This window comes from Neolamprologus multifasciatus, chromosome 5, assembly GCF_963576455.1.
Source record: "Neolamprologus multifasciatus chromosome 5, fNeoMul1.2, whole genome shotgun sequence".
Lineage (NCBI taxonomy): Eukaryota > Metazoa > Chordata > Actinopteri > Cichliformes > Cichlidae > Neolamprologus > Neolamprologus multifasciatus.
Window position 1 is genome coordinate 25123532 of NC_140443.1, and position 23809 is coordinate 25147340.

Consider the following 23809-nt stretch of genomic DNA (forward strand, 5'->3'; position numbering starts at 1 on the left):
ATATATTACAGCTGAGCTGGTCTTAGAGTAATGACACAGCTGCACTACAATACACAACTTAGTGCACAGCTAATAGTGTATATGCAGAGCGACAGAACGCACTCGCACACACATACACACAAATGCCACCTTGTTTAATCCCCCGGGAATCAGTGAAATTTGATTACCATGACTTTTACAAACACACTCCATATGAGAGTAGACATTCCATACATCAGCGAGGGGGGCGAGGCAGGAGAGGGAGGAAGAAGAGGACCGAATTGGGGAGATGGAGGAATATGTAGTGCTAGATCGAAGTGCAGTTGGAGAGGAAAAGACTGGACTCCTGCTGTGAGCCCCTGAATGGAACAGCTCAGATATCATAACTCACTCTGAAAGTGAAAAACACACACACAGACACTGAAAAAATCTCTATATATTACGGTAGATGTTGGGAACAGCATATTTACCAGTAAATGTATATGTTTCCCCGGGTAACTCTTGTAAATGTTTACATTTCCAGAATAATGTTAGTGGAAAATGCTAGACACAACACCATGGGATTCACACCTCTCTCACTATGTTTTGTTGCGGATATGATGTTGTGGGCGGCCAATTAACCCCTTTTGCCAACCTCCTCGGAAAAACCGAGAAATAAATTGAGCATACAAACATAAATACAAACAAAGCAGAAATTAATGCTTTGTAGGTTTTAAAACACGCAATCATAATTGACCTACAGTCATGTGAAAAAAAGTTTTCAGAAGTCTCTCTGTAATCCTGTGAAAAATGATGTAAAGTCTTGCTGCTTCCATAGAGATACGGAAGGTGCTCGTAATCAAGTTCCCTTGATTAATTGATCATCAACAAGTGTGAGCAGATTTTGGCAGTTTGCTGGTCCAGAGCATTCAGGTTTGGGTTAACACAGTGCAACAATCTTTCTAGCAGCGGATGTCCCTGCAAATCCACTTCAAGGTCAGATCAGCGAATGCTCAGAAAAACTGGAAAAAAACCCCCCAAGATCTATAGCTCAGACTTTACAGTCCTCAGTTAGCTCATTAAAGGTTGAAGTACATGACAGTGTAATTAGAAAAAGATCAAGTATGGCTTGTTTTCTAGGGCTAGCAGGAGAAAGCTCATTGTAGTAGGACTTTTTGTAATGTTGTAACGTTGGATCTGTAAAAACCACAAGACTTCTGGAACAATGTGCTCTGGAAAGACAAGACCGAAAGTGGAGATGTCTGGCCATAATGCACCAAACACAGCATATTAGCACAACCACCTCGTCCAGGTTTTCAAAGGACTCCATAGATTCCTCTATGGAGGAATACACAACATTAGGGCCATTGCATGATATTGAAACATAATATTATTCGGTTTTAAAAGCAGATGTTGTGCATCAAGCCTCTTTTTTCCACATTTGTTAGAGCCATCCAGTGCACTTTCATTAATGTATAAAAATCATAGAATTTTTTGTGTTACAGTTTAAGTTTTTAATTGTGATTTTAAAGAGTTTTCTGAAACAACTCTGCACCAGGAGAAACATTGTTCACAGTGAGAGTGTAGTACACAGTGAGAGTGTAGTACACAGTGTAGGAGTGCTCAACTGTTTGTCTTCTTAACTCATTAACAAATGAAAAACACATTACCATCCATAAAAACATCTACCAATGAATGTTAATCAATTCACTCCTATAGACATTTACCACCGTAACATGCATCTGCTTTAAAAAATCATAAAGTAATGAGCAAACAGATGATAAGAGGAAATAAATTAGAGTGTTCTGAATCTACCGCAGCAATTTGACATTTCTTTATTATTACCTTGTATTTTTGGTCTGGAGCGAATGCAGTTGATCTAACCCTGGAAATGCAATTTAACAACGACATGATCTTACCAGTTTTAATTAGAAATAAACCTACAGACTCCAAGTGGCCATTAGATGATGGAAGCTTATGAGGCCAACACACTTAGATCCAGTGCGATATCACATTAACAAAACTGACAATTTAACCCCACAGCAACTTTACGCAGCAAAAACAAATGTGGTCGGATAATTTTGCATCCCCTTTGCAAATACGTCTGAACTTTGATTGCGTTAGTAAAAAATATTTGAGCTGGGATGTTTTTATTGACAATTCTATTCATCTTGGATTAGCTACAACAGAGGCAGTTAATAGTGCTATGTACAAAATTAACTGAGGCAACTTTGCATGGAATAGACAACAAACTGGAAAGTAAACTGAGGTCTCTTCACTCCAGAAAAATAAATATTCTGTGATGTATTAAAAAAAGACAGGCACAACCATAATCTGTGTCTTTCCAAGAATGAAGCAAGAAAAAAATCTGTAGAGACCAAATTAGCATCATGCCAGAAACTGCAAATTTGTAGACAGACAGATGCAGAAATAAAAACCATAAACACTCCAATCATGTCTAGGGGGATAAAATTAAAGACTAGGTTACCATTAATATGTTATAAATATATGTACTCATAGGCCACTTGGTTAGGTATCTTTAAGAGTCACTTAAAAGGGCATCTGAGGGACACACAAACATGTGATCATGTTTAATTAATCATGCTTTATATTGGACATGAAAAAGAGTTAGTGTATTACAAAAGGGAAATAACTATTAGTGTAATGGGTCAGTGCAATATCAAGACAGTCAGGGCATGTGTAACACTAGGGTTTGTGCAATATAACTGATGTGTTTCCGTTATTGTTATCTATACTGTCCTCTTTTGTCCACTCTACTTGTAATTGTTTGTTCTAATATAATGTGATCACGTTTTTTGTCCTTGTCACATGATCTGTAAATAGTGTCTCTGTATGTTTTTCCTAACTTGTCTGTAACACCAACCTGCCAGAGGGTCTGCAGATGGAAATTAGCCCAAGGCTATAATCTGGCATATTTACATTAGTTAAAATGTTCATTAATATGTATTGCACCTCTTTCTAAATAAAATAAATAAATACATAACTAAATAAATATTTCTTACAGGGAATGGCCCAAAACAGAGGAAATATCCAGCAAGCAAAAATGTCTTGCTGATGACAGAGGTCAGAGGAGAATTGGCAGAAAGCTTTGAACTGATAGGAAGGCAAAAGTAATTCAAATAGACACTGTTTGCAATCAAGATATGCAGAAGAGTATCTCTGAAGGCACAACACATTGAACCTTGAAGCAGATGGCCTACAGCAGCAGAAGACCACACCTGGTACCACCCTGCACTGTATCAACAGTTCAGGCTGCTGCTGCTGGTGTAATGGTATAAGATATTTTCTCAGCAAACTTTGGGTCCTTTAGTACCGAGCAATGTGACAGCCTGCCTGAGTACTGCTGCTGACTATGTGCAGCCCTTTATGAACACCTTTATGTATCCATCTTTTGATGGCTGCTTTGAGCAGAATAATGCACCATGTCGAAAAGCTCAGATCATCTGAAAAGGGTTTCTTGTACATGACAAAGAGTTTACTGCACTCAAATGGCCTCCACAGTCACCAAATCTCAATCCAATTCACTTCATAGATGTAAGGTGACAAATCTGATGTAAGATACAATTCCACAGACATATTTTGTTTTCACACTAGTTACACAGCTCTTGTTGATTACTGCTGAGTAGACAACTCCATAATCCTTATACAGTGATAAAGCAGTGTGAAATGTCAATATAAGAACCTCTCTGATGACTCAAGTTACGCTCATGCAGACCCAGATGTCCATCGATATGCTCAGTGTATATTTGTCATATGAATTTACAAACAATATTGCTAAATACTTTGGAACTGGAGACTGCAACCTGGTTGGGCATGAGTAAAAGTAAGCTGTGTTTCAGATCAGCAGACCATATAGATATAACTCTACACCCATACATTGAATAAACAAGTGTACAAGATTTACACATATCTTTATATGATTTATTTATTTGTTTTATTATTTATGCATTGTTGGACTTTGCAGCACTATTTACATCAAAGCTAAGAATATGTTAGACTGAAACCTACCTTTGTAAACATGAGCAGAGAGTATGAAATATGCATTGACTTCAGAAATCCTGAACCAGGCACATTCTCTACAAGTCCCTAAGCTGTAGCTACTAAGTTAAAAAGAGAAGATGCGTAAGAAAAAGCTCTGTACAAAAGAAAGCCTTCCAACACTTGTTGTTCCTAATTTGTACTCTAATGTCATGTGTAAGTCACAGTTATTTGGAAATATACAAAAGGCAAATTGTTGTTAACATATGCAGTATTGGACTTCTAAAGGCCCAGCAAAGCACATAGTTATGAAAGTTAAATAAAGTTATCTAAACAAAACTCTACAGATGCAGTTCTCAAAATAGGAGCAGAAGGACCAGCTGTCTGTGCACGCACATGAACACACATACACATTTATATGCTTTATCTGTCTACAATGAATTCAATCTAATTTACACAAGAATCAGATATTACAGAGGTTTTATGTGGGGACATTTAAAGATACAAAAAATATTGTCTCCACTGCACAGCCCAGCTTCTTATTACAGCAGACACTCTGGGTCATTCAGTACTTGGTCGGGTTTGGAATCTAACAGGAAGTTAAAACTCAAAGGCACACACACACACACACACACACATACACACACACACAAAGACACACACACACAAAGACACACACACACACACAAAGACACACACTCACACACAAAGAAGCACACACAAATGCACTCGGGCACATACACAACACCCCCACACTCACAGTCGCACATTCCCACTGTTTAATATATTTCTCTGTCTCCAGTTAACAATATTTTGTGTCAAATTATAGTGGGCAAGATAAATAGTGGGTCTGTGCAACATGGAGAAAATAGAACAGGAGGAAAATGTGGGGCTTCCAGATGGGTAGGAGGAGAGGAGAGAAGAAGAGAGGAAAAGAGAAGAGAGCAGAGGAGACCTTTGACTTTTAACAAAGCCTTTAATGAATCAATTCCTTATTTACAGTCATACAAAGAAAAACACAATATAACTGCACATTTTCACAATCTCACCCTAGCCCACAGTAAACCATTACCCAAGAAACTGAGACCACGCAATTCATTATTCACTGTGTACAGAACATTTCCTTCACCCTCCCCTAAAAAGAGATGAAATGATCCAAGTCTGCAACCATTTCATAGTAGGTGAACTCTATTCTGATACGAGCAGACACCAGACTTTTGAAGTTTAACATCAGTAGACCCTGTTCCTTTCATTTTATTCCTCCTGGTTAACACAATCCCAGTTTTTGCCTGACCTATAAGAAAACTGACTAGATATGTCTCCACTATGCTGCTCTATCTGTCTGGGTTTACAAATGAGAATGTTGTCGTCCCTCACCTGTCCGTACCCAGCCAGAGGAACTAGCCTAGGACAGGTTACCCACAGATTTTGCAGGGTCTCCTGTTATGTGGTCTATATGTGCCACATGTCTGTTTGTGGCCCCGGCCCCCACGTGCCACTCTCCACTGGAGAACCGCACTGCGTTTCTTTATAGGTTTGTCCAGCTGCCTATAGGAGAAGAAAACTAGAACAAGAAGTAATGAAACTCCGTTGAGAGCTTTCATACTCGCAGCATACAGGAAATACATATATTTTTGAGGCTTTAGGAAGATCAGTGAGCCGCGGTGTTTCAAAAGATACAAGAGCCACATCTTCTTCATGTTCCTCTACTACAGCGTTCATGGACAGCGTTGGCAAAGGAGTGCAAACCAATGGCTGCGTTTCTGCGGAGCCTACAAATAATGCTCACAGAGACCAGGAAGGGCAAAGCACAAAACCAGTTTAAGAGCTGATGGCAACAGTTTTACACTGCTCTCCTGATCTCAACCCTTCCAACTTTGTCAGGCCAGCTGTTGTAAGGATTCTTTGTATGCCAGCAGAGTTAAGCATCCGGAAACTGAGTAAGTGGGCTACAGAACAGAGGCTCTTCCCTCATGTTCCCATATACTTTTGAGCACTCTTAAGCCAGTGCTCTTTAGCATGTCTTTAGCACAGAGGTAGAATGATGAAGTTCCTAATATGTCCATACTGGTAAGTTAAGTTAAGTTAATCAGTCTTTTCTGAATGTCCTGCACCAGTGCATTTGAAGGCTCAAGAAGATTATTCACAACCAGTCACAGCTGTCCTATAGGGGGCTATAAGACAGCTGTGACTGGGCCCACATTCATTTAAACAATCGGGCACTAATTTTCTCCACTACACCCTCCCAGTTTTTCCTCTGCAAATCATCATTGCCAAGAAAAACCCCAAGGCATTTCATCCCCTGTCTGCTCCACTGCAGCCCAGCTGGAAGTAATGGCTGCTTGTTTGCTTTTCCACTCTCCTAACAGTAAACCTTCACACTTTTGCCAGTTAACTCTCACAGAGGATACACACTTACACAGTGGTATCTTTTGTTCCAATATGTGAGCATCATTTTTGACTAGCAGACAAACTAACTGGCATCTGCATCAAAGTTTAACCCGGTGAGATCCTGTCTTAATTGGTTCAAGAGGGGCTCAATGGTGAGAGCATACAACATAGCAGACATTAGCCTAATGCCTCTCTGTACAGAGACTGGTCTGCTGAGTCCCCCTTGTATCTTCAGCAAAACAGACGCATTTGAATAGGGCAACTTAATTCATGAAATATATTTTATTCCAAACCTAAAAGCTTCAAGCATCCTAAACAAATAAAAATGATCCACTATGTCAAAAGGTTTTTCTTGATTTATAGAAAAAAGGCGTACATCCAGACCCTGACATTTTGATAGGTCATTTCATGACTCAAAAACAGATTGTCTATTTTTGTGCTTTCAAGAATGTAATATGACTGATTGTTATTGATAACAGAAACCAAAGTATCAAACAGTCCTTCAGTCTATTTGAGAGACATTTTGTAATTATTTTAAAATCTGTGCAAAGGAGAAACACTGGACTAAAGTTTCTAAGCAAACCTAGATCTCTCTCTTTTTTGTAAATGTTGGCAAAACTGCTCTGGACCAGCTGAGTAGCATTGTTGCAGAGTCTAATAAGTCTCTAAAATGTTTATACAAATCTTTTCCTAACACAAACCAAAACAGTTTATAGGACTCTGCAGGGAGTCCATCGATTTCTGATGCTCAGTCACATGTAAGCTGCTGGATGGCAGTAGACAACTTGTCAAAAGAAAGGGGTGTCTCAGTCGAAGTTTTCTGTTTGTATCTAGTGTTGGCAGTCCTTCCATTACCATATCCATGCATCTAGGATCACAACTGTCATCAAAAAGTTCATTAGATTAGCTGCTGTGGTCCTGTCAGGAAGCTTCAGGTGTCATCAAATGATGATACCTAACTTCTGTTTTCTAATTTAAAAAAGCATGTTGTTGGCACATTAATGGAAGATATTCCATTTCTGACTGAAGTCCCCTTTTTTTGCTCTTGCTTTACTCCCAAGTTTTGCTGTAGCTCTGCTTCCCAATTAATGAATGTATCCTCAGATAATCAAATTTGGCTTTCTAATACCTGTAAATAGGCGGTTCTGCTGACAAAAGGTTCCAGTTTGAGTTTTCCCCAACTCACACCATTGAGTTACTGATTGGAAGTGATTTTTTTTTCTTAAACCCAAATGACTCGAAAATGACTGACAGGCGATCGTTTTCACGAATTAACTGAATATTTAAATGCCAATAATGAAAATGATGAATAATGAAACTACCCTTATTCTTCTTTAGGGAAATAGTCCAAAACCACCACCACAAAACCAATTCCACACACTCACTGGCCACCTTACACTCCATCACTCCCAGCACACAATGTAAAGAGGAAAGGAGGGACAGTTTTAACTCCAACCACAGACACCTGACCTGTAAAACCCAGTTAATCTCGTCTTCTTGTGAACTTGGGCCGGCTAAAATACCAGCATGGCTAAAACTTGCAGAATTTACCATGCACGTCCCTGTTTGCAAAAGCTTGCTGAATAATTACATTTATCAACAGGGATATTAATCTTTGAGTAGAATGGATGCAATTACTTCTTTGTGTTTCTTTACATTTTGGTTAATTTTTCCGGTCAGGTCAGCAGGACAGTATGGAAGTGGAAAATGGAAGTCACAGCAGACACAAAGTGACGCTGGGTGTAATTGGGCTATGCTTGGCTCAGAGAGAGATGGGAAGAAGATAGGAGGGTGGTGGGGTGGGGGTTGGGGGGATGAAGCGAGAGAGCCTGGAGGACTAATTAGTGATTATAACTTGGCGCTCTCCAAACATAAAATATTTCTCAACCCAAAAGACAGAGGAATGATTAAAAATAAAAGAATGGGAATCAAACACAAGGAGCTGTGAAACACCCCTCTGGTCCTGCGTGTGCATGTCTGCGAGTGTAGACGTATGTAGCATGCATGAGTGTGCATGTGCGAGTGTGTGTACTGGCTTCTTTACCCCCTCATTAAACTATGCTTTACTCTGGTAAATGGCAACAGCACAGAGCTCAATGTCAACTGGAGAGGTTACAGCCATAGGCAGGCTCTGGGACACACACACACACTGACACGGATAAAGTTTCTCACCAACATGTTATCTAACAAATACTTAGGCAGCACACCCATTTTGTTTAAAAATGAAACTTTCTATAAGTTTCCAAAACCCTTATACTTCTGTCTATGTTCTGACACGGCCAAAAGGAGAAAAAAAAGCAGTTTGAGCCTTTCACGACCTGTGCCAGGGTGTGTTGCACTTTGGCAGTTTGCATATCAATGTCAAAAATCAAGGGCACAACTTTGGAAAGAAACTGGGGTCATAAGGACTGTAGCTGCGCATCACCAAATCTGAAAATGAAAAAGAATAGTTTGGGCTTTTTGTTTTGAGGACTGTGCCTGTGACAGTGCCTGACAATTCAAAACAAATGACTAAGATTTGCACAAATAGTCCCTGATTTCTTTTAAAAAGGTTTGGAGTTACACATGTGCGGTATTGTGTGGGTGCAGCTGTCAGAAGAACACATTTCTCTGGAGAGGAGAGAATCAACATTAAATCATTCTGATAAGCTCCAACACTGACATGGAACGATTTCAATTATAAATAGTTTAAAAAGTTAAATAGTGATTAAACTTGTATATTTAATAGCTGCATTAATACAAAGTATCAGTCAATATCACCATAATATATAATGCAAGTGTGCCAGATTTATACAAAAGGTTCAGGATAATTCCCATCAGCTGTTCCTGGATAGAAAACAAGATGACAGGCTAACAGAAAAGCAGTATCTTTTTTTATTATAGTGAATTAAACTATTTTGTATTTTACTGTCCACCCCAGTGGTTTGTATGATTGGACAGCTGGAGTATTCCCACTGGCAAAAATAAGTGTGCTAGAATGGATCTGCTGGGATTGGCTCCAGAGCCACCTCTACCAGGAATTGGATAAATGGAAGAAATTGATAGATGGAATAATGGATGGATGATTGTTTTTGTTTTTTTGTTGCCAGACAACGATGACACTGAGGCCTGGAGATGGTTACATAACAACAAAATGGGTCAATTATTGGTTCAAAATCCTCAGAGTGGTACTTGCCTAAATAAAAAGTAAAAATGCGTACAGTACATATTTTAAATTAAAATATTTAATTAAAAACATTTTGACAAATATTTCAGCTCTACTACGATGTATGACAGTTTGGGGGGAATTTATTCAGACACCCAAAACTCCAGGTCAGAGTAACATGGAGTGAAAGAGCCCAAACCATTGAAATTGTGATGTTTAGATTGTGCATACAAAGGGGAAACTCACTGTGAAATGATGTGCTGATAGGATATATATTTGTGAACTGTTAAAGTGTTTTCAAGGATATTTGCCTACACCGCCTGTCTCCCTGGTGGGAGGTCGGTACGTGCCTGCTCATATAAGGCTAATGATGTAATAACCATGCCTCTGACTGATCCAATCAAGCTTCAGGTGGAACTATAACCTTTCAGCCACTTGGGACCGTTCTAGTTAAATAAAGACTATTGTAGCCATCTGCAGTAATTTTTATTTAGTGGAATAGGTCTGTGAGGTGGGGAGGTCAGACAGTTCAGACACAAAAAGAAGGAGCTGGGGTGAATGCGGGTTGCAAAGCAGCTTGCAGGAATAACTGAAGGGATGGTGAAGAGCTCAGGCGGCTCTGTGTAATCAACTTATCTGTTAGGACAGCTGCTGATTTTGACTATATGATCTTCCCAATTAATGCAAAATTAGTATATGAATATTTAATTTGGACTTTTGGATTTTACTCTAGGTTTAGCTGTAAAATTTTAGTTCTGTGTGAATTTTTTTTTCCACCCACAAGAGCACCGTATAACTGCAAATCTTTATGCAAATATTTGACTATGAAAATCTGTTTTTTCTTTTACTTTTTCACACAGCATGTAACAAATTAAAATATTAGATCTATTCGGTGCTTGTTCAAACATTTAAATTAATCTTACCTAACCATTCCAACACATTCACAAATATGAATGCAGGGATGAACTGTAATACTCACAACACCTATTTCCCTACACCACAGTCTGAATGGAACAGAGAGGCCTGCAATAATCACTCAGGGTTTCCATAATGGATTCATCGTCTAGTAACTGACAACTGCCAATCTCCCCCTAGTGTAACTTGTTTTTCAGACACTCCTGCCTCATGTTTTAGCCACATTGGAAAAAACAGGAAATATCTCCACAAACAGCGGAGTGCTGTGTATGTGCATATTTAATCCAATGTATCTGTTTAATGGCTCACAAACAACAGTAATGGCATTAATAATAAATTAAACATGCACACGTACTCACACACCAGCAACCGAAGCTTTGTTTGGTCTAGGAATTGCAGCTCCCATAAGCTGAGACACTACAGCACGCACGTGTGAGTGGGTTACTGACAGTTTTCCCTGAGATGTCTGCTCTTTACCTATTATTATTGTTGTTGCTATTATTTTTTTTAATTATCATGTCTGGTTGACATGATCGGCAACTCATTGATACCACTTGCAATCCCTATCTCCTATCACCTTAAGTGTGCCGCAAAATCATGAATGGTGCACATGCATCATCAATCATATAATTAACACAAATATAAATGCGTGCGTGCACACACACACACACTCGCACACTCATGCACAATCGGTTACCATGAGAACAACTATGCACAAAAAGAGATACACACCCACACACAGGAGGCAGATGATGGTGTGGAACATATATGATTTTTGATTCACTTCTTATCACGTTATTGTCATGCAGCAACACAACCAGACAACGGGCGTGTGAGCGCCGGTAATGAGCCTCTCGTCACACCACACAGCTACGTACACATCTCTGCACGATGAGAACAGCGCATTACGGCAAAAACACTGCCTGTTTCAGAGCATTTTGTTTCATATCATTAAGGACAAAATAGTACCGCTCATAGTACCGCTCTCACATTTGCTTTTTTCCCCCCACTCATACAGTCGAGCGACATGTGGAGCAGAGTCACATGCAGACGCGTTGTGGCACAGGCAACTGTCATCTGTGTGATGCACTGAAGTCTGTAACAACACATTTGACAGTTGCATCATTTGAATCATAGTGGGGGAGAAGCTCTGAAGTAGAAGCCTTTAAAATGCACATTAGACCACACAATGACATGCACATTTGCACAGCGTGTGTGTGCATGTCTCATATTGAACTGGAGCTTTAAAAAGAATTTTTTAACTTAGTATTCATCTCAGTCTGGCTTCTTAATATACGAGCCAGGATGTCAAGGGTCCCCACAAGAGTAATCATATCTTTTCATGAGCTTGAGTCACACAATGAGACTCTAAAGTTGGTCTTTGTCTACATTTTGAAAGTTTGATAGCCTCCTCGTGGTGGTGCTCCGAAGAATTTGCTGAAACCAAACAACGACTAATTCCAGATGGATAGATAACACAGGCTCCACCATCGGTCTGCCCACCTGAGTGTGGTTTGTTATCTAAAACTAGTCCTTAGTCTATTACCATGGACAGATACACATACACCCCCAATCTATTATTGAACAAAAGGCTCACGCCTCCGCTCAGCCCTTCAGGGAGGAATCCATCCCTCCATCCCAGAATAATTTCACACATCAGTAGATACACAAAAGAGGGAGAGAGAGCGAGAGAGAGAGAGAGAGGAAAGAGAGGGAAGGGAAGGAAGAGAGGAAAGGACAGAGAGCAGGAGGAACGGCCCGGGTAAAAAATGTATGGGGTCACAGCTCAGTGCTTGTGGGAGACCAAGGTGTCAGGGGGAGCCATGCGTGACAAAACAGAGATCCTTTTGCGCACAGGGAAACAAACGCACACACAGCCACACACACACACACACACACTTGCAAAGTGATGCACATGCCAAGAAAAAGGTGAGACTAAGGACATATCAGATGAAGACATGTAAAGATTGAATCTGACTTAATAAGAGGCATTCTCGCTCAAACGAAGTCTTAATCTCTTTATCTATCACGCTCGTTTTTTGTAGCCTCACACATACACATACACACACACAAACTAAGGATAATCCTGATTCTGCATGGCTTTTATAAACAGCATGTAAAAACCCAAAAGCCATTGACGATGAGGACACCCAAAGCCAATTCTTGATTTGCTTATGTACAGACATATGGAAACAAAGAATTATATAGAAACACACACAAATGAATCTACACACTAAATAATTACACAGACACATGCATAAAAATATTGACGAGATGTGCCCAAGTAAATAAAATCTCCAAATTTAACAGCTGGCTTGACAGCTGATTGGTCCAGAAACCCCGCATCCAAAAATGTTTTGCATTACAATCTATTGTGGACATTCAACAGTACACGCAGATAAAATTTCAGGACAATGCTAATTTAATATCCTATACGCTGATGACAAAAACTGGTAGATTTCTCTGAATGTCTGCAATTCAGACAGATTAAAAAAAGTCAACAGACACGGAAAAAAATCAATTCTTTTGTCGCAGCAGCTTCAAAATAATCAATGGCAATAATCTAGGGTTCCTTACGCCGGATGCGCAGCCTGAAATACATACATGCACTAAGCGCACAGTGAGCATACACATGTCTCCCACTAAGAAAGCACTAAGCAAGAGGAGCAGCAGACACAATGGACTGTTTAAGTATGCGGAAAACTTTATGCCTGGGTGGAAGAGGAGCTTTGAAGAAATCCGCTGAGGGACAACCAACCTCCCCCTGAACTGAGCCTGTACCTCCTCATCAGAGAGGGAGAGAGAGGCATGGGGAGTGGTGTGTGTGTGGAGGGGGGGCAGTGGGGGCAGTGGTATTGGGGGGTGTAGAGACAGAAAGAGATGGAGAGAGAAGAGTTGGAAGGCCAGGAAAAGGGGCAGAAACAAGGTGTGCTCGTCTAATTCAGAGCATTGTCCACAATTGCTTGTGGTTGGCTGATGTGTGGAAGTCCCTAACCGGTAGCAGTCACGTTGCTCTGAAACACACCACAAACACACACACACCGCACATGCACACTGCTTATTCATACAAACACACTGTTCAGTAGGCACCGTGCTTAACTCCCAGTATGACCTTCATTGAGATGGATTGCATGAAAAATGTAATGACTTTCCTGAGAGAAAAACCACAGGCCAAATCAGCTTTGCATTCCATAATAATGCTGGACTTGGTAATCAATAACACAAACACACATCCATAATGGAGTGCACAGTCTGCACATGGAGAAAATGTCTCAGCAGAGGCCAACCACATCACAATGGATGGAGGAAACCACCAGTGGAGGGGCTGTGCGATGCATAAACAAGGAGGTATTGACGATAAATGCCTGCAACCATTTCCACCCATCAGACACTTTTCTAAGCTAACAGCTTAAGTCTGGAAACAACATGCAACTCTGAAAAGCTTTTCGCACGCCCAAAATGTTCATCTCAGGGATATCCTTGGCCCCTGAGTAAGTAGCTGTCCCGAACCTAATTTGACCCAATTTTACACTCTTGGCTAAGTTATCTATTGTTCACACAGCAAAGATGATGCTAATTTTGGCCTAGAGCAAAGCGATCTCTGCTCTTTATGAATGAATGGTAGCTGTGTTTGCTTTGGAGCCAAAAACATACAACAGTTTTATCAACTTTCTCTGGTTCCATAGCAAAAAATGTATCTTACTGACCAGACCTTCTTTGAACCTAGTGAAACGCAGCACTAGAAACAATCATATCTGTACCCTCATTCCTTGTTTTTTCAGCCTATAAGCCTTATTGTTTCAGACCTCAAATCCGCTGTTTCCTATGCCCTACCCCAGAATGGTTTTGGGTTACAAAGAAAAACAGACAGCAACATGCCAAATGGAATCTATACTCTGTCAGATTTTTGCTGTGAGTTCAGGTTGCTGATGGTTGTTTTTTGGGCTTTTTTTTTTGTTACTTCCCAGTGTCACAGTTTTAGGATCCCATAATGAAAAGCTGCCATTGTGTTTGTTTACCTCCTCTTCATCTCTCAATGTGACATTAGTTAGAGATGAGTCACCAGCCACGAAAAAAACAAAAACACTGTTCATCTTTCTGTCACAGATATTTCCCTCTTGAGTGTGTCTCATTCTCACCTCGTTGGTGTTCCAGCGATGGCGCTCCTTGGGCAGAGAGGAACATTTGGGTAGACACTCTAGCAGCTTCTTAGGAAGGTAAATCTTCAACTGGCCGGGCTCATCTGAGGTAGGGAAGAAAAAAAAGAAGAAGATTAAACAGGATAAATGACAGACGAGTAGAAAGAGAGGACTAATTGCACATTAGACACAAAGACACCTTGAGCAGAATAGCAGAATTCTTGGATATGGCAAAGGAAAATTATGAGTTAAAATTATAAGTACAATTTTAAAGGTTTGATGTGAGAGATGTGTTCTGTCCATCTTGTACTTGAGTGGCATATTTGAGATTTATCAGGAATATTTTTGGCATAGCAGTGGAAAGAGATGTCTGCAAGAAAGTCTGAATGAGAAACCGATGAAGTTGGTTTAATATTTCCACATCATCTTTATGTCACTGGGCCTTAATATAGCTTATTTTCTATGTGTGATTCAAAGTGCTACACATGAAAAGGAGTACAGAAGTCCTCCAATCGAGGTAATCAAGTTAACAATAGTTAAGCGTGCAGAGGGAGTGGCGGCTGGGTTACTTTTGGACCGCAAGTGAAGATGCACCTGGGGCCCACCCACAAACAGATTTAGATAAAGAAGAATCCATTATAATACATTATCAGTGCATTTGGGGTTGATAACAATCACAGCTAATCACAGGGGCATTACTTATCCCCATTAAAAGCAATGCTTTTCCCACAGTGTTACACACACAGTTTGGTAATGAAGTGGAGAACCCAGAATAGCTCTCCCTGTGATTTAACTAATATTCTTGTACAGGAGGCAGGGTGACGCGCGAGTAAGCAGGATCAGACCATGTACATACACATAGGGTAATGCGTCTATGTTAATCTGTTCAATAGAAATCTCGGTATTTCTAGTGTTACTAAACACTAGATAAACAAAATGCCCACTACTGAAATTTAGACCTTATTTTACTATAGTGCACATAATCTCTGCCTGTCTGTCTGCAAACTCCTACACAGTCAGGACATGAGCAATCACACTTGGCATATAGGTCCCTGAAGGGTTCACTAACCAACAGCTAGTCATTACAATAAAACCACTGTATTATTTTAATTTCACAATAAATTCTACCTTATCAATATTGAATATATTCATTACTAATATGCCCAAATTGTGACAGTATCAACAAACTGAAACAGTAAGTTGTGAAGTCAAGTTTACTATACTCTGTGATTGTATGAACTGGGATATACTAGTTAAAAGGTACCAAAATAGAATTTTATTAAAATGCTAGCCATATTTCTTTGCCTCTAGTTACAACCTCTTTGAGAAAATGTGTAAAAACTCTCGACAAAAAAAAACATTGCAGGTTAATTTTGTTGTGTGTTTATTTATTCATCATCCACCACCCTTACATGAGTGAAAATTCAGAAATAAAAGCTTCTAAACCCAAGTGCTTTTTTTAAAGGAATTATGGATGCTACCTTCTTTGCTGATTGGCGGATGGCAGTCAACGAGGTGAATATCAAATCAAATCAAATCAAAATTTATTTATATAGCACGTATTAAAACAACAGTGTTGACCATAGTGCTTCACAGTCAGTAAAAGCATGAGACAATTAAAACAAACAATAAAAGAGGACAACAAACAATAGGTAACAACACAACAAGCTAGACCAGCCAACTAGACAGAATCAAAAGCCAAAGTAAAAAAATAAGTTTTAAGACATGATTTAAAAGACTGGATCGACTCGGCAGTACGAATATGAACAGGGAGGTTATTCCAGAGTCTAGGTGCCACGGATGCAAAGGCCTGGTCACCTCTCGACTTCATTCGAGTCCTAGGTTGTGCTAGGAGCCTGTGATTGAACGATCTAAGTGCTCTGTTGGGATTGTATGAGTGGAGTAGTTCAGAAAGATAGCTGGGCGCTAAATTATTCAGAATATTAAAAGTGAACAAAAGAATTTTAAAATCTATACGATATTTAACAGGGAGCCAATGTAATTTGGCTAAAATTGGAGTTATGTGAAGTAATATAAGGCTATATTTGTGTTAGGCTGATGAATCTTTACTGAATTCAAAATAGACACTGTAGTTTATTTTGAGTCAGTCACACATACATTGTTTTTCTGAGCAAAAATAGCCCCCAAATGTTCACTGTTTTCTCCTGACTAATGTTTTCTAAAAACTACAGGGCCAAGCTTTTTTTTAGAAAATTGCTCTACTTTTTTTTTTTTTTTTTACATAACAATATAATTGTGGCTCGTTTTCAAACATTTACGTAATTAGCAGAGGAACCAAGGGGCTGAGAGCCACAGACAGTTATACCTTATGCAGTATACAGTATAATTAATGTTGTGGAGGGCGTTATATGAGATCGCCATGGCAGAAATATAGTCATACTTGACAGCAAAGCTGATTGTTGGTGTTGAATTACCAGTAAAACTACCCCTACTGTGCTTCTCCTCCTACTGCTGTGCGCGGAGAATCACCAAATACCAAATAGGTGCAGGGAAGGTAAATAAATAAATAAAATAAAATCCACCAAGCCTCAGCCTCAGGAAAATACCACCTCACCAGTGTGTCCACACAAAGACAGACCCCCTGTTATGTGTTTGTGAGTGTGTTCCCAACGGGTGTGCTTCTCAGAAGTCAAAGCGAGCAAGCACTCAAAGGTTATTGATAAGCATTTGAGTAGAGGGCGTCCATTCATGACTCCCCTGGGAAGATAGGAATTATACTCTACCTGAGGGAAGATGACAGAGCAAGAGAAAAAGACAGATAGGTAAGGTGGGAGGGTCAGCATAGGATACAGAGAGAGGCAGGATGACAAGGAGCCAGAAAGATGGTGTTAATGAAGAAAAAAAAAAGAAATTTGGGAGACTGGAACAAGCTAACACAAAGATGCAAAGATGAAGAAGAAGAATTGCTGTAGCAGGACAGGGGAAGGGGCTATGTGTGTGTGTGTGTGTGTGTGAGTGTGTGTGTGTGTGAGTGTAAGTAGCTATCTGAGCATGTGTGTGTGTGTTTGTGTCAGTAGGAAGTGTGTTCAGGCACGTATGCTCCCCCTAATCAATTATGCATTTATTAATAGAAGGCCTGAGAAGACAGAATTTCAAACAGCTGAACTGTGCAGCAGCTTAGTTAAACAGCTGAATGGTGCAGCTTAGTTAAAGCCTAATTTCTTTTTTAGCAGCACTCCAGCCTCTCTGCTATGAATGCCAATCAGCGTTTAGACCCCACCCCTCCTGGCTATAACCCCCTCCCTTCCTCTGCTGTTCTGAAGAATTCTCATCAGAGCCTCGCCTTTGAAATGTACCAGAACCACCACATCAAACAATCCCGTTGCACATGCGCAGGCACACATACACACACAAACACGCACGCACGCATACACATATGCATGCTCATACATACAAACAGACACATACAGCAGTGCCTGCTGATCAAAGAACACACATCACAGTATTTGTCCCAGAGTGACTTCTTCTTTTCTTTTTTTTTAAACGAGTGACCTTGGCACCCAAACCCCTTTCAAAGCACACCTTCATGGACACAACCATCATCTTAACCTGTCCTCGCATTTACTCTCCCTGCTGACGAGGAACGGAGGACCAACTTTGCAGATTTGTTGAATGCTGATGAGCTTTTACACCCCAAAGAGTTGTATCTTGTATTTCTAACAATCCTGAACTAGAGAATGCGTCCCTGTTTTGAAAAGATTCAGCCTCAGTGCTGTTGCAATCGTCCTTTCCATCTGCTCCAAATGACTCTCGGTGGAGCCATACTATTGTGTGACATGGGGCAAAAACTTGTCTTTTGTTTTCTGGCTACCCAGGAAAATGAAGCATCCTGGGACCCAAGGAATGCACATCTAAATATGAAAATCCGACGCTGTTCGCCTTTACATTTGTATTTAAAATCATAAAACACTTTCAATACCTGCATTGCTTCGTGCGAGTCCCTCAGCAGCACGCCACAAATTATGGGTGTACACAGATCACTCACTCACTTGCTAATCTAGTAAAAACGAGTCCAAAAGAGTGACAATGCCTGAATGCTAATGTGAAACTGATGGCTCATTAAGTCATATAGAGGTATGTGAGCTAAAGACCGAAAATGTTCGACCAAAGTGAAACATTGCTTTGGGTACGCTATCAAATGCCACTATTTAGACTGGAATCACACAGAAGAGCGGCCTCCGACTGATGAATATTTTACCTCATAAAACTGTCATCTCCATATTTAACACAGAAACAAGCCAATGCCCTTGTGAGATGGCTGTCAGTTAATTATAAAACTCTCCTCAGTAAAGAGAGAGAAAAACGCTCCAAATGCAACTCTTAACTCTCCCCCTACTGATATTAGGAGGCGTCAGGGGAAATTTTCACATTTTCCCCCTTTTCGGGATGAAATTAATGTGACAGAAAGAAAGGCTCATTGCACAGCAGCTAGATAGAGGGATGGCAGGGAGGAGGGTGAGAGGAGGGCAGCAGGGAGAGCCAGGGCACGGAGAAGATGGTTTGGGGGGTGGGGGTGGCATGGGATGAGTGAGAGTGCAGGAAGAGGGGAGGAGAGACGAGAAAAAGAGGGAGAGCAGGGGGCGGGGGGGGGGGGGATAGAGAGATGGGCGTGCATGCTAATTTTATCATTCTGCTGATAAACTTTTCCTCCAGTAATCCTCCAGCTGGGACGTGAGAACAGATAGGAGACAGGGATAGGCTCGGGAAGCCTTGGTTTTTATTAAACAGTCATCAGAAATAGAACCCTCTATTCTATTCTATTCTATTCTATTCTATTCTATTCAGTCCAGCTTTCATTCCTTGTTGAGCATGGTCTGGTGCAGAAATGAATAAGGGGTTGAAGTAAGGGGTGGACAGGGTTGTTGTTGGGGTGGGTGGTGTTTAAACATATCCCCCAACACCATCGCCACAACCACCACACTCCTAACCCCCTCCACTGCTAACCATCACTTCACTAAATGTCCGTCTGCTCCTCCTCGCATCTGTTTATTTTCCTCCAATTTGTCCCTCTAACACACATGCACACAGAGGCACACACATGCATTTGCTACATGTCCTCTAGAATCAATAGCCAATCAAAGCAATCATTGCCTTTATAGTCTGTCTAACAGACAAAAGCAATCACACACATGCTTGCTACACACTCACATACATCCGCGGCCATGCACCGACCCCAGATTACACACTCCATCTCACTTCTAGTTTAACAAGGCCCATTGAGGATTATAGATACATAATGCCATGTGTACAGATTAGGTGTGACAATAAACTACTGACAGCCAAAGTAAGCCCTGCCTTCTGTATGGCTATGTGCTGGAGTGTGTGCGTGTGCCCACTAATACTGTACTGGCATGCATGAATAAACATGATGTGTAACAGGGCTGAATTGGAATGACGTCTCAGCAGAGAGAAATAGAGATAGTGTGAGTGTGTGTGTGTTTGTGCGTATGCGTAAGTGTGATCAGTTACAGAGCAGATGAGGAGGAGACCTCAGTTCCCGCATCGCATCATTCTGCCAGAAGGCTTTTATGCTTGCTCCCAGAGTCACCCTGTGCTACAGACAAATGTGCGGGTGGCACTTAAACACCCTCACAGACAGACATGCACACACAAACTGCGCCAAGAGTGTTTGTGTGACTCTTACTGTTGGCGTCAGTGTCGTCACTCTTGGGAGGGGTGTGTCCAGTGTAGCCAACAGCAATCCTGACCATCCGCTCTGGATTTCTTATCTTCTTCAGTCCTACAAAAAGAGAAAAAGAAGAAGAAGAAAAAAAAAACAGGGACATATTTAGGAGACACTTCAGGCTTTGGTATCCTTGGCAGTCGTACACCTCACCTCAATCTTTCTCCTCTAAAGCCCAGAAACAAAACTCGAAGTGATATGCATGTGGGCTGATCCATTTTCTGATCCACTAACTTGCATCCATCGTGTCCCCTGATCGATTGGCCACAGAAGATACACTGCCTCTGTGTGTGTGACTAACTTGTTCCCAGCTTTAGTTTCTCTTCACTCTCATCATTTCTCTGTTTCCCTGACCACTGTTGCTATGATACAAAGTAGACCAACCAGCACAGAGGGAGATGGTCTTCCAGGCTATATGGTGGATGTTGTTCTGATGCCCACTGGTGCCATCCACATCTACCAGGCAGGAGGAAGAGTGGAAGGCTGTCTCATGCCTTCGTCGCCACAATTCATTTGGCTTTCATTCAGCAAGGCTCAGGCTTTTAAATCATTATACCCAGACTACACGCAACACTGAAGGGGCAATGGATAAAACTCCAACACACTGTGAATCTGTTTGCGTGAGTAGGTATGGTACAGTATCGGCAGGGGGGAAGGTTTAATATTTATGTGGTACACTGCCTGCTGATCTGCCCATGGGCCTTTTGTCTCATCAACAGTTCTAGTCTTTTCACGCAACAGGACTCTCAACCCACGGCATTCCTTTCGCCTTTGGCAACACTCTGCATGCTTGCTTGCACGCATGCATGTATGTATATGCGTGCCTGACTTTAAGTGCTGTACACACGATGTACTGCAGAAATGCATGACGGTAGTTCAAGTGTTGCCAAAAATTGCCCCTTTGAGAAATCTTGCTCAGTGTTGCTCCCTAGTGGAGAGAGTGCTGAAAGCTCTCGCTGACAATTTTACTACACCTTTGATTATTTAAACCCCCCCCCCCTCCCCCAAAAAAAGAGTTTTCCATTAATTAATTAATTAATTTTAATTGCTAAGGAACTGTGGTGTCTGTAACAAGGGTTCTCAAACTTTTTGAGGCAAGGGAGAAGATATTCTCAGGACTGCCTCACAAAAACTAAAAACAATTTAGGTGGTTTAGGTGTAGCATCACTTTTCAGAGCGCGCTGATAATGAAAGGTATGCAACAGCAAGAACTGTCTGTTAGACACTGAGAGAAATGACTGATTTCATGACAGATTGACAGGATGTGTCACAGCCATATCAGGGTTTATATTGGGCCAACACAAAGGGAGGGAGTAATGTGCACAATATGCTTGTTTTATTGGCATAAATGGTCCCCCATCTGTGTATATATATATATATCCACTTTTTAGTGAAACAACACAATTTTATGATCTACTATAAATTAATTTGGGACACCTGAGGGGGACAGACCCCGTTTAGAGAGCCATTGATCATTTACAACACAGTCTGCTGCTAAGTTTGCTGCCCTCTTTTGTCAATTTAACCCTTCGTGGCATCAGCAGTGCTTTAAAGACACAAAACGAAAGAGGCGCTGTGAACAGAGTAACAACCAGGGGGTATTTATAAAGAAATGTCAAACACCACGAGTAAAGAACTCACAAGTTGACACAGAGATAACATTGCAACCCTTAAATAATTCATGAATGAATAAATAGTAGTCTGAATGAAATGGTGACTGTGTGTGAGAGATGATAACGACCTCAAGAGTTTACTTAAGGGAGTAAAAACACAAACAAACAACGACCACAAATGGGGGGGGGGGGGGGGGGGGGAATCATTATGACCTAAAACTGACACACATACACACCAACCCCTCCCAAACCTATATGCAGCCAAATTCTCACCTTCAGCGCCTTAGCAACCATAAGGACACATTAACACTGAAGGAACAAAACACACACGCACACACACCGAAACACACACCGATTGTGATTAAATAAATACACAGTTGGTCGGGGAGGTTGCGTGCCTGTCAGGAAAGAAATTAGCAATTCAGTGGTCTACTTTATGCTTAAAGAGAGACACGGACACACACACACACACACAGAGCAGCATCTGAATTCCTTCAGCGTGAACCACTCTTCTCTTTTCCTCTCATCCTCCATCCCCTTAATGCTAAATGCTTAAAAAGCATTCATAAGCCAGCTACTCGAGGGGGAAACGCTGGCAAGCATCGGACGGTGAAAAACTACCGTATCCCGAATCAGCCAGAGCCCACCGACAGGACAACTCTCCTCCTGTTATTTATTTGCTTTCGGTTAACCGTGCTCTACACAGTCGCTGGTTCAGCACCAGCCTCGGTGTTTTCGGGACGGGCTAAAGGAGAGGGAAAGCCCCGCCGCTATCTCTGCCCTCCTCTATCCCTCCGTCCCTTCATAGCCTCGCATGAAACCCGAAGAGCGGGACTCCGGCACCTTAAATAAAAACCGTTATTTCTCTCTTACCTTCCGGCTTGTTTTCGGCAGCCATTTCCCCTCCGCCGCGCGCCTCATCCCTCCTCCTCCTCCTCTTCCTCCTCCTCCTCCTCCTCGACTCGACCTAGTGGTAGTGGGAGGGGGGGGTGGTGATGGTGGTGGTGCCGGTGAGGGGGGTGGGGGGGAGGACCACGCGCGTGCACAAGGAGGACAGCTCAAGGAGGGGGGCGGGGCTGAGAAGAAGGGGTGGGGAGGGTGAGCCTGCCGCGTTCAGCGCGACTATTGGTCCAAACAGAGAGGACTGACAACGGGGATCCGTGATGGTGACTCGCGGAATTCACCATCCCTCCGCTTGTTCCCCTTGACCACGCCCCCTCCTCGCCGTTCACGCGCACTCTTTTTCTCTCTCTCTCTCTCCCTCTTACCCCTCTCACGTCACTGAACGACGTCTGTATTCGAGGACACCTTGACAGCCTCCCACAGCATCATCATCATGCTCATCATCATCTTCTCTCCCTCACACACACACGCGCACACACACACTCGCACGCGCACAACAGGCCTACACACATATACTTTACGCGCGCACAGAAACTCTCGCTAGCGAGCGCGCGCTCATTTCTTCACACACAAACCCAGTGGACTGTTGAGAACATGCGATGTAAGGTCGCGTCTCGCCATAAATTATGAACCCCTCTTGAATCTAAATGAAAAGAACTGCCTGAAAGAGAGTTTTTTGACGCGCGTGGGCTGCCGGGTGCTGTCATTCGCCGTGGTGCTGAAGCTCGCGGTGCTGAAAGGACAGCTCCACACGCGCCTACACAGAGCTGCGTGCACTCACTACCTGCTTTCTTTGAGCCATGTTATTAAATGGGAGCCATGGCAGGTCAGATGAAAACTTGTGGGGTGGAAGGAAAAAAAACATGCCCTCCTCCATACTCGTCCTCCTGCTCAGCGTGCGGGATGAAATGTCGCTGCTGGTATCTTTGCGTAAAGTTTAGTTTATAACGAGCCTATCACAATATCCTCACTGACAGGCTATTTATAATTCTGCCGTTTTATGCGATGCTATCCTATTCTAAATAGTAGGGCTTAACTGGGA

At 41.7% G+C, this 23809-nt stretch overlaps 1 protein-coding gene across 9 annotated transcripts in view; it reads right to left on the reverse strand.

The window, feature by feature from the left end:
- Positions 1-22866, reverse strand: part of LOC146518827 (calmodulin-binding transcription activator 1-like) — a 51676-nt gene extending 28810 nt beyond the window's left edge. For 8 of the 9 annotated variants that reach the window (XM_085160340.1, XM_085160339.1, XM_085160343.1 and 5 more), the window contains exons 1-3: positions 22738-22866; positions 20213-20308; positions 14548-14651 (exon numbers count right to left, since the gene is read on the reverse strand). In XM_085160340.1, the coding sequence (XP_085016466.1) occupies positions 14548-14651; positions 20213-20308; positions 22738-22762 (225 nt within the window). In that variant the 5' untranslated portion in view covers positions 22763-22866. Of the gene's footprint in view, positions 1-14547; positions 14652-20212; positions 20309-20404; positions 21255-22737 lie in introns of those variants that run through there. The other variant, XM_085160336.1, reaches the window with a different exon arrangement.
- Between the last annotated feature and the right edge of the window lie 943 nt (positions 22867-23809).